Source organism: Chrysemys picta, chromosome 14 (assembly GCF_011386835.1).
Source record: "Chrysemys picta bellii isolate R12L10 chromosome 14, ASM1138683v2, whole genome shotgun sequence".
Taxonomy (NCBI): Eukaryota; Metazoa; Chordata; order Testudines; family Emydidae; genus Chrysemys; species Chrysemys picta.
This window is the reverse complement of record NC_088804.1, coordinates 27,558,884-27,571,079: the sequence shown is the minus strand read 5'-3', so window position 1 is coordinate 27,571,079 and position 12,196 is coordinate 27,558,884. Positions and strand designations below refer to the sequence as shown.

General features: G+C 43.0%; 1 protein-coding gene across 4 annotated transcripts in view; it reads right to left on the bottom strand.

The window, feature by feature from the left end:
• CMTM4 (CKLF like MARVEL transmembrane domain containing 4) overlaps nt 1–12,196 on the bottom strand; it is a 56,017-nt gene that overhangs the window by 14,726 nt on the left and 29,095 nt on the right. For all 4 annotated transcript variants that reach the window (XR_257111.5, XR_006174920.2, XM_005310876.5 and 1 more), the window contains exon 2: nt 6,460–6,636. Coding sequence is in view for 2 of the 4 variants with exons in the window: in XM_005310876.5 (XP_005310933.2) it covers nt 6,460–6,636 (177 nt within the window). In the remaining 2 variants the exon portion in view is untranslated. The remainder of the gene's footprint in view (nt 1–6,459; nt 6,637–12,196) is intronic.

Genomic DNA, 12,196 nt, shown 5'->3' with positions numbered 1-12,196 from the left:
CCGCGGGGCCGGGGGCATGGTGCCGAGCCCGGCCGGGCGCGCGGTGCCGGTCCGGGGTGGGCGCGGGGCCGGGCGGGGAGCCGGGGGCGCGGTGCCAGTCCGGGGGGTCCGTGGGGCCGCGAGCTGGGGGCTCCGCTGGGCCGCGAGGTCCGCTGGGCCGCGAGCCGGGGGGTCCGCGGGGCCGGGGGCCAGTCCGGGCCCGCAGGGCCGCGAGCCGGGGGGGCCGGGGGCTCCGCTGGGCCGCGGGGCCGGGAGGGGCCGCGAGGGTCCGCTGGGCCGCGGGGTCCGGGGGGGCCGCGGGGCCGGGAGGTCCGCTGGGCCGCGAGCCAGGGGGTCCGCAGGGCCGGGGGCCAGTCCGGGCCCGCGGGGCCGCGAGCCGGGGGGGCCGGGGGCTCCGCTGGGCCGCGGGGCCGGGAGCCGGGGGGGGCCGCGGGGGCCGCTGGGCCGGGAGGGTCCGCGGGGCCGCGAGCCGGGGGGGCCGGGGGCCAGTCCGGGCCCGCGGGGCCGGGAGCCGGGGGGTCCGCTGGGCCGCGGGGCCGGGAGGTCCGCGGGGCCAGGAGCCGGGGGGTCCGCTGGGCCGCGGGCCGGGGGGTCCGCGGGGCCGGGAGCCGGGGGGGGGTCCGCTGGGCCGCGGGGTCCGCGGGGCCGGGGGGTCCGCGGGGCCGGGAGCCGGGGGGTGCGCCGGGCCGGCAGTGCTGGGCGGGCCGGGGGTGGTGGGCCGGGGCCGGCACCCCAGGGCCCGAGCCGACCCAGGCTGGCCGCCTCCATGGGGCCAGCCTGGGCCGCGCCTCCTCCCCCCACACCACCCCTTACCTGCTACAGGCTTCCCGACTCAAATTTCGCGGAAGCAGGGGAGGGGGCGGAGACTTCGGGAGGGGGCGGAGTTGGGGCGGGTGCGGGGCTGGGGGCGGGGCTGGGGCTCCTGGGGGTGTCCTCCATTTGGAGGCACAAAATATGGTAACCCTATATTACATGCTGATCTTCTAACATTCTTGACAATTGTTGACCTTGTGTTTGTTTTAGATATAAACAAATCACTAACATGAATAGATATAACCAAGGTCAGATCATCAACAGACAGTATAACAAACATTCTAGTTGGAGCAATTGGTTATGTAAGTAGAAATTAAATGCGAATACTAAGTCACAAAAAAGTCCATTTTACTGATGGAATAACTAAAGATCTGTATCTGCAACAACTCCGCTCATACTCCCTCATCCAAGAGATTGTTGAACTTCAGCATGCTGGACTGCCTGCCACAACAATTAATGATGACCTGTAAGTTCACCACCCCCATCTTTATTGGGGAGGTTTTGATTTCTCTTAGTTCTGACACAGACACATTGTGGCTTTGGGAAATTATTGGAAATTATTGTAAAACTACTGCAGATCTCTGCAGTAACAATCATCCTCTATAGCAACATAGGACAAGATTCTAATACTGAGACTATATACCTGGTAACCCAGGTGCAGGGCTTTCAAAACTTCTAGATTTTTATGTTCTTCTGTTACATTTTCCACTCTTGGTCTTAACTAGTCATACAATCCTTGTTTATGTTCCATGCCACTGTGTGCTTCAACATAGTTCTGCCAAACCATGACCCTTTGTATGCAAACCCACAACAAATTCCACTTGTACCTCACTTATGTATTTCACCCTGTCCAAGCAGCTTATGCTTCAAATAATAAACAGATAATGAACACATTTTGCCAAATGTAGTTATACTAACCCACTTTGTTATAAGTAATTTGTTTGAAATATTTCTATGCAGTTACGATGCCTATGGATCATCTGGAACATGTGTCGAAATGTACATTCCTTGCTGCTACATTCAAGTATCCTTGCAAAATAGCATGCACAGCTCAGCTGTGTATCACAGAGGGAAATGGAAATTTCCACTGTCATTTCCCCCAAGTCCTCACATCTCATGGTAATGTTGATAATCCTACGCAGCACAGAGGAATGACTGATCCATTCTTTTATCTCACTGTCACAGAAACACAATTTTTAGCTCTCTTTCCAGAGAAGTTTCTTTCCTAGCTTCAGAAATCCCACGTTTCTTTCAGATACTGTATCTCAATAATATTTAGGTGGCAGTTGCATTTCTAATTAGGATGAAAACAAAACACTGTTGCTGAAATGGCTGAAAATGTAAGAGCCACAAAACGATGGATTTTGTAATATTTGTGTATCTGTGCTAGATGTCGGCAGACTGATGCATTTTTACGATAGACAGAGGAGTCAGGCAGAACCCAAGGAGCATTTTTTCTTATTTTGGCAAACATTGGTGTTGCTAGTAAGGATTACTGTCACTAACAGGCTGGCCTAGTTAGGGATAAGACTGATGTAAGGGCACAGAAGGAAATTCGCTCCCCAAAGAAAACCCAATATTTGTATGCTGTAGGCTATGGATTTCAAGTACTATTTCAATGAACAGATAGAATGGGGGTTAAAACAAAGACATAGCCTCAATGTTTCCTGATATTAAATGAAAAAAAGGTTATTTACTGAAAAGCTGCATAATCTCAGTTTGCTATACGCAACCAGCAGCAGTTGATGTATCTTTGCTGGCACAGATGCCCAGTTTGCTACCATCTATGACCCATGGTAAAATGCTGGGGCATTGATCAACTGATCTATAAAGAAATACCAATTTTTACAACATACTACAGAGGGCCCATGAGAGTGGACTAGATGACCTAATTATTTTCCTCTTTAATTTCTAGGCTTATTGAGGATAAACTGTTTGCACAGGAAGTTTGTTATACAGATGGGTGCATCTCAGATAAGGTTAGGAAAGAGTCATAACACTACAAACTACTCAAAAGGCTAAAAAGAATGTGGCATGTTTGAACCTCTGTACTGCCAGAGCAGCCTCTGTAATTATGTTACATTAAACTTCAAAAACCTGCAGTTAGTCTTTAGATAAGGAAATACGATCCTGAAATTGATGATTAACTGAACAGGTACTGAAGCTAATGAGACTGTAAATAGATAGGAATACGCATGTCTCCTGAACACTACTGAGAAATTATGATGGTTGTCATTATTGAAAATGCTTTTAATAGATTGTGTCAAACATGAAAGGCTGCATAATTCCTAAATAACTGTCAAACTATAGAAAAAGCACCACAATATTTTCTCTGAGAAAAAGTGTGAAGCACACAATCTGCCACATGAACAAAATAAGGTTAATATGTGTGTACAGCCTGTATTAGAAACATCAAAGATATTGCATCGCTGAATTGCACAAGACAAAAAATCACTGTAGCCAGAAAGCACAGATAAAATTCTTCCTGTACTACAGGGGCATCCTAACTTTGCCCAAGCTTGCCAGGAGCTTGAAGGCCTCAATTTGCATGCATACCAGAGCAGCCTTGAGCTATCCTAATTATTAAGATTGCAGCATAGAATTCTCCAGACCACAGGTCCCAACAAACTATCCTGCAGGCACTTACCTCAACTTGGAGATCTGGGAAACAAAGATGGTCTTGGATTACTGGGAGTCAGTAATTTCCAGGTCTATTTGCAGCTCTGCCACAGATTTCCTGTGTAACCTTGGAAAAGTCATTTAACCCTTCTGAGGGCTTGTCTACACTTGCGGCACTGTGCTGTAGCGCTTAGTGAAGATGTTACCTACGTCAACGGGAGAGCTTCACCCATCTACATAGGTATTCCACCTCTCCAAGAGTGATGTAGTTATCCTGACATAAGTTGGTAGTGCAGACCAAGCCACAATCTCAGTTTCCTCATTTACATAATGTGAGTAATAAAAAGTACTTATCTCACAAGAGTAGTAGTGCAAAGTTTACTTGGAGTTTATAAAACACACTGAAATACTTGAATGGAAAGTAGAAAAGCTACTGAAGTATTACTGTATGTCTCTGTTGACCACACCTATGTAGTGATGCAAGGGCATCTGCAACCCACTCCATTTGAGACCTTCAGGCTGCGCTCTGGCCACTCAATACAGTACTGTATACCTTATACTGCACTAAAATAGTACTTATGGGCAGATAGACTTCAGCATAGAGTATTAAGACAAGAACTAGAAATTTAGTCAAAATACCCTAGTCAAATCTGTTGAATCACAATTTCATACAAGGTAGATCCATGCACTACACAGTCAGGTATTACTACAAGCTCTCCCATGTCAAACATTACTGTGTACGTATGAAAATCTGGGGGAAATATCTTCAGTAAGGATTCTTACTAAATCCAGTACTACAGATCATAACTACTATATAATTGAGATTATACCTTTAAATTTGGGCAGATGGAAAAAAGCCTTAAAATAAACCTTCTGTTCACTATTATAACAGCAATAAAACAAACTTCAAAATAAATAACTAAGATGAGTCCAAGTTACTTTCCCAGATCAAGTGAAAACCCAAACAACAAAATGCTCTATTTTTAGTTAAAAGATTTTAAATCCCTTCTTTTCAAAGACCTCTATCAGAGTCTTATGCTAGAGATGGATTTCTCATTCTGAGTACAACTATTTGTCATCGCTTGAACAGGGTTATTCAAACCAATAAGTACCAAGAGTGGTTGAAAGGACCTTGTAGTTAAACAGTTCAAATTTATTGCATTATTTGGGGAGGGGAAGAAGGGGAAGGGAAGCCTCAGTCAACCTTCTCTACCCACGTGCATTCATGATACAGTTAAAATCCTCTTGCAAGCAGTAAAAGCACTAACATGCAGGGCCAAATCCCACCATTATTTACGCTTATGTATACAAAACCACTGAAGTCAATGGAGTTACATGGCTGTATACAAGGGCAGATCTGATCCACACATGCAGATTTCTTTCTATCAGAAAATTAAAAAAAATAATAATAATAGATGTTTGGGCTTCTTCAAGAAGCAGTCTTTAGCGGAGTCATGAAGACTATCTGAACAACCCAGCAGTCGCTGTCAGGCTTGCTTCACTGTAATATATATGAAATCTTGTATTTACCCTACATCCTAGGCAATAATGAGGTCATCATAAGCAGAGCTGCCAAGTCTTATTTATTACGTGACGTTCTTGTGCACTTGGCAGCGCTGCCCGACATTCCCACCTCACAGTGGAGACATCATGCATCCAGTTGGGCTACAAGAATGGCCTGCCATTGTTACTATTGACTGCCAATGGCCACTGTGGTACAAGCAGCCAGCCATCTCCCCTCTCCTTGCTGAATCCAAACAGGATAGGAGCAGTCAGGAGGAGCAGGCAGAGCAGAATGGAGACAGAAGATGAGGGGCCCAGGCACAAGCCCCATGTTTCCTCAACTTCCCTTCCCCAAAACACCTCATTCAGATTCCTCCCCATACATGCTTTCTCCATGCATTTATGCATCCCCAATTGCCAGTTTGGGGGCATCTCCATTTCCTTCTACCAGCATGGTTCAGGACTGGGTGTGTTGACGTTTATGGATATATGAAAGTTGTTTGCAAATATGCAAATTTGTCTGTTAAGTAATTTGCACAAAATGTCACACACTGAGCAGCAAAAATCTGGCAGCTTTGCTAAGGTTAGGGATGGCTGATCCACTGGGACTGCACGCCTAAATGTACAACTACAACAGCAATTTATACTAGATTACAACAGTGCTGGTGGTAAGGCAGAACAGAGGCCAGAACAAAGGAGCATAGACTCATTTCCTCAGGTGAACTGCATACAGATATGTCCAAAAGTTAATACGGATGTAGGTGCTCAATGGATCTACATGCTGATCTACCTGCTCATTTCAGGCAACCAAGTCTGAAAGTTAGGCTCATAGCAAGCAAGAAAATGAAGATACATCCAAAATGAATGAGAGTTTCTGGCAATTCTTTCCCCACACCCACATTTCTTGTATTTGTGAACATGAGGACTGCTAGTCTATGTTTCTTATAGTCTCTAGGTACATACCAAGTCAACGGAGCTGACTTCTCCTTGCCAACAGTGCAATTTCCCCCCAAAATAACATAATGCTTGTGTTCATGTTTACAAGAGATTTAGCATATACCCTCACTCGGAGTGTCAAAAAACAGCAGCAGGTTATTACAAACATATTTGCCATACATTTCAACAACTTTTTGTATTGATTTACAGATCTAATAAAATGGATTCCTAATTCTTTTTTTGGACAGCATTTCTCAAAGTTATACAATAAGAGTATTTTTGCCCACCTCAGACATAAATAATAAATGTTGGCACTGCTAGAAAGGCTCTCTTTCAGAGGAGGAGAAATTGCTAGAAGACAATTCCAGATTTATTTAATTTAACATCCTATAATCTCATTACATTTCTAAAGACACACTACGCCGTGGGTGTTCAAATTGGACATAAGTAAGATATATATTTTACTCAGTATACATAGCATTTATTCAGGATCTTAAATTTCAGTAAAAGACAGGCAGAGTTTAAAGAACAAACTTAAAATGTTTATTCAGCTATTTTTACAATATGAAAATTTGGATGAGAACTTACTGTAAGATTCCAGTTGATCTGTGGTATTCTTGTGTGAAGATTTAGACTGAACATAAGCAATAAAGCTCCAGTAACTACAAATGCACTACAGCTCACAAACTCAAAGAAATAAAGGCCTTCGCAAGGGGAGCATTCCATGATGGTCTCTATGCAGATGAATGCAATCAGTGCCAAAACCTAGGGAAAAAAAACAAATGGAAAAAATATAAATAGATTTCCACATTTTGAAAATAGCCACAAGTATTCCTGAAATTTCCATTGGGAACATGATCAGTTTACTCTCAAGAATGTGCAATTTTAGTTTAGAATAGGGCACTATTTGAAAGCAAGAATAAAAGGAATTAGTGCAAGACTTTTTGGGTACTTCATGTATTACAAAACTTATAGTAACAAAATTATACTGATCTAAAGTCAACGTAGCCATGGGCTACCGAAAAAAGAACCTCCTTTTCTAAGCCCAACAGTATAAAGTGCAAACGATAAAGCAAACATTTTATTTCCTTTTTAAATTATTCATATGTCTTTTCAGAACTTGGAGAAAATATCCAACTGATTTTGCTTATTAGTGCCAACATCCAGATCAATACCATTTTAAAATGCCTTTTCCCATTACATTTATTTCAAGGGTCGGTCAACTTAGAAATGTAGTCAGTTTAAATAAAAATTTTAGAATAGCTTCAAATGTTCTCCACGGGCCTCACCCCATTGTTATGATTTGAAAATTCCCTACTTCTGCAAATACTTAATTCCCCTCTCCCCTCCCCCATCCTTTGTTGTTGAGTTACAGCCTCACATAAAGGAAAAAGAGTCTAAAGTCCTGATCCTGCAAATGTTTACACGCTTTAAACTTTGCGCAGGGAGCAGTCCCATTGAATTCAATGAAGGTGTAAAGTTCAGCACATGCGTAAGTCCTAAGTGTTTGCAAGACTGCAGGGGATAGAGTGAAATATACTCTGTAAAATGAACAAAACTAAAATATGAGAAAAAAGGAATCTCTCAGATAGCAGTCTTAACCATAATAGGTATAATTCAGATATAAATGCAATTTTCATGTTGACAATTCCCCTTTAAAAATAACTTGTGGGGAAAAAATTGGGCAGGTGCCTTCTTGGTTCTTTGTATGCTGTGAAAATTTGGGAACTTTATCTGTACAAAGTAAGAATCCTGGTTTTACTATGAAGTTATTAGAAAATTGCTGTATCAGGGAAAGCCTCTATGTGAATGTGGAATCTACCCCTTGCTGACAAGGACTGAGTCCCAACAAGGCACAATGGAGAGTTGTTAACCTTAACAACTGCACTCTGACTGAACCACTGGTATGCTAAGGAGGCTGTCTGGAACAGGGAGAAGCTATTTCTTTCAGCTTGTCTGCAGGGGGCTGAAGAAGTGAAGATGGAGAACACCAGCAGCAGAACAAAGGAACCAGGTGTTGGTAGGGGGCCACAAACTTGAGAGACTCTCTGAGGCAGGGACAGGAACTTTGGGGAGGAGAGGGGAAAGAGACAGGCAGGTTTTCATAGCAGGGAGTACTGTTTGACTGCAACTGGCCACAGTCAGAGAAAGCTGACCTAGAGGGAGGCTCCATGTCTCTGAAGGGAAGTCATAAGCTGGAGAGGAAGGATCCTGGTCACCCCAGAGGGCTCTTCCCAAACCCAAAGAACACTTCAGAGCTGTGAAAAACCAGAGGCAGGGAAATGCCTAGAGATGTGTTTATTATTTTACATGGATTTGTGTTTCTCATGCTATAAAGTAAAGAACAATGGTATTTTAGAATCCTGTGCCAAGTCTATCTGTGTCTGTTCACTTCACTATCACATGCCCCTGAAGAGGTAAACTGTAAACCCAGGGTTCCCACATGGCTGGAGTTCTGGGAGAGAATATGTCTAAACTGCGAGGGAGTCTAAGGGGCCAGCACGGTCCCAGGAGCTAGGCAGTTGGTTCATATGGTCTCAGTTCTCAGAATGGGGTGCTAGACAGAATCTGTACCTCAACAGCATGCCTAGAGACCCCACGCCAGGAACAGTGTCTGGACTCCATTCTGACTCTGGAGGCTTAAAGCACAGGGGGCCCAGTGAGGTGGATCCCCTCACAGCAGCCTTGTGAGTGTCCAACAGGAGTTCAGCCAGATCTGTGACATCTATAAAGGCAGCCTGAAGGATGTTTGATGTTGATTACCCACCTCACCCCGAAAAAAGGCGTTTCCCCCCCGCTTCTCAGAAATTCTGTTTAGCCTGGAAGACTCTACAGTGACTGGAGAACTAGCAAGACAACATCACTAGAGTCCTAAGAGATGAAATTGAGCAACTATGGGGAGGTGGGAGTTTTTAGTCAGACTGTTTAAACTCTATTTATCTGTTAGTTTCTAAATGTAAAACACAAGGAGAAATATATCTTTTAAGCCTTCTTTATATATCAAACAGCAAAGAGTATCAAAAGACTATTGCACCCATAACAGAAGGGAAAATTCTATCCCCACTGAACTTAATTGCAAAACTTCCAGAGACTTCAATGGGGCAATGCTGTGCATACAGTTCTCTTCTCATATTCTTACCCTAGACTCTAAACACTGAGTCAGTAATTACAACTTTGGCAAACCCTATACAACCCTATTCCAAGCACACACTTTTCTCCTCTGGCCTGCCTCAAGGCTAGTATCACCAGTTTCATCAGTTCAGTCAGGCATGAGCAGGACTTAATCAGGCTAGCACTTTTTGAAGTGCTCTCCCATTTCAGCTCTCACAACAGTTTCTGTGAGGTCCTCACATCTGTTGTAGTTAGAAATGTTAAGTTAACCAGGGCAAGTCAGCTATGGGATCGTAGGACTTCTGCCAAAAGGAATGAACTGGTGAAAACAGAATTGTTCATGTCCAATATCCCTTCCTATACCGGTTTTAGATCTCCTAGATGATTTTCTGTAATTACGGCCTAATGCCTTTAGAGATTTAAAAAAAAGAAAAACATGAATATTTTATGTTCTGTTCTTTGTTCTTTCTCTATAGCTCCTCTAAAACACGATCCTTGATTAAGGTAGAGACTCACCTCTCCTCATCTGAGAAACCGTATTGTGAGAGGAAAGATGGTCCAGTGCTTAGGGCACTAGCCAGGGACTCAGGAGACGGACTCAATTTTCTGCTTTGCCACAGACTTCCTGTGTGAAATTGGGCAAGTCACTTAGTCCTTCTGGTTCCCAGTTCCCCATCTAAAACAGAAATAATAGGACTTCCCTCCCTCAAATGGATGTCCAGGGTAAACACACTAAAAATTGTATGATACTAATGTAATTAGGGGCACATAAGCACGTGTAGAATATATATATAAAACTAAAGAATTAAAGTTAGCCTAAGTTTAATTAAGAAAATAACATTTTCTCTTTATAGTATGTGGCCAGGAGGGAAAAGGTCCCAGTCAGCAGGTAAATGAAGGCTATGAGAATAGTAAGTATTACCTGTAGTATGGGAAGGATGTATGGTTCCAAAAGTAAAAGTAAAAGAACTGCAGTAACAAGAAAAACTATCTTAAATAAACAAGCTCAAACCTTACTACTGGTCTGCTGGTAAGCAAGGGGGGGGGGCGGGGAGAGAGAAGATAAGAAAGGAAAGGCCCTGGGAAGAAAGGAGGCTGTGAATCTAGATTAAGACTGGAAAAAAGGGTAAATTGTCTCAAACTGGTTTTTTGCTGAAGTCAGTAGAGTAATTGGCAATGACATCACTTGTTTCTTAAAGGGTATAAAAGGTAAACTCTTAAAGGGGTTCATTGCTAATACCTGCCTGACCACGTTGGAGCCGACCAACATGGGTCTAAGCACACCAGGTTTAGCCCGTTTGTAAGTATCTTGATCAAATGCTTATAAATGTTTTGTTACTGTTTTGATGTAGTAAATTGCTTATTAGTTAGGCTTTTTAGGCATATTTACAGCAATTGTATAAATACCATTTGGCTTTTGGATTTAATGAAGGAATTTATGGTTACATTAGTGTTTGATGGTTTCCCGTATCAATATTAATAATTTCAAGGAAACTCAAACTATGTCTTGTTTCTGTCTATTTCTTCATTGTGGTGTGACTATACATTTAGATTTAAAGAACAACATAGGCACTTATTAAGACACAACTCAATCCAACCCTTATGAACACAATCTCTCCATCACTACTACAAAAAGCACCAGTCACAAAAAGTCACGATCAATTTCTGCTAGCTCAGGTATATCTACACATGTTGCAATCACAGGTATGTCTAAACAATATTTTTTAACTGAGCACAGTGTAAGCAAACAGGTTAAAACACTGAATATAACTGCAAGGTTTGGGTCCAACCTTGACATTAAATAGCAAAAAGAAAACCTGTCAATCACAGTGGCTGTATACAAAAGTCAAACGTCGAGGTGAAGAGTCTGCTAAACTAAAAGCAGGATTGTCTGCCGGGAGGTGGCCTGATCTTGCATTAACAACACATAATAAAGTCTAACATTACTGTAAATAGCTGCCTCACAATTGACAGTAATTTGAATTACTAACTTCAAAGGAAGAGAGCACTTTTATGAACCTTCAATTTATTAATGAGCATTAATATCAAGCTTTTGCAACTAAACTTGAGCTGTTAATTGGCTAACTTCTACACTCTCTTAGAAGTTACATTGAACAGCCTCACACATCGTGATTTATATAACTGTAGTCCAAAACCAGCTCCAACAGCCTTTTTAAAATGCTCTCAAGTGTTTTATATTATAATAAATGTATTTTACAACATTCTCTAGATTACAGTACATGATTCTGTGCAATTCTAACCCCATTCCTAAAGTATATACAATACAGAATTGTGCCAGAGTAACCAAAAAAATTCGATAGGAGGAGCTAAAAACTGGGTCAGATTGATCATTACAACTGGCAACTACTGTGCAGCATATGGGGTCTTTTTGTTCTGCTGATGAACTGCTTTTCCCCTACGTATTCATCTCAACAGTAAGCTTAAAAGGGAACCATCGCCTTATTCAAAATTAGAGACAAACATAGGGTAAAAGAGACACCTAGCATGATGAATTTTGCACAAAATGTGTTAATTTCCTAGTCCTGAGTTATGATGGATAAGAAAGTACTAAAACTTTTGAGCAATTATTACGTGTAGACTGCACTTTATTATTCAATATAGGAGAAAGGGCATTAACCTATGACACACACTACTGTAAGTAAAGTGCTATTCCTATATGAATGGACTGAAAGCAAAATCATGTGGTGTTAGCATAGTCATTTAAGCAAACTTTTGTTGCATTAACTTGGAATTATGCATGTTTTCTTGGAGTGGGCCAACATTGATCTTTCTTGGAGGAAAAACATGATTAAAAATTGATAAATAATTGCAACTGCTTCAGCTTAAGGTACAAACATTGAACATAAAGTTAAAGGTGAGATTTTCAAAAGCATTCAAATGTTGGCATAACTCTGCACCCACTTAATGGAATTTTACCACTGCCTTTAATGGAGGAAGCATTAGGCCAGTGGTCGGCAACGTTTGGCACGCGTCTCACCAGGGTAAGCACCCTGGTGGGCCAGGCCAGTTTATTTATCTGCTGACGCGGCAGGTTCGGCTGATCGTGGCCCCGGGCCAATGGGGGCAGCGGGAAGCCGTGGCCAGCACATCCCTCACCCGCGCCGCTTCTCGGCGCCCCTATTGGCCCAGGACGGCGAACCATGGCGAGTGGGGGCCGCGATCGTCCGAACCTGCCACGTCAGCAGGTAAATAA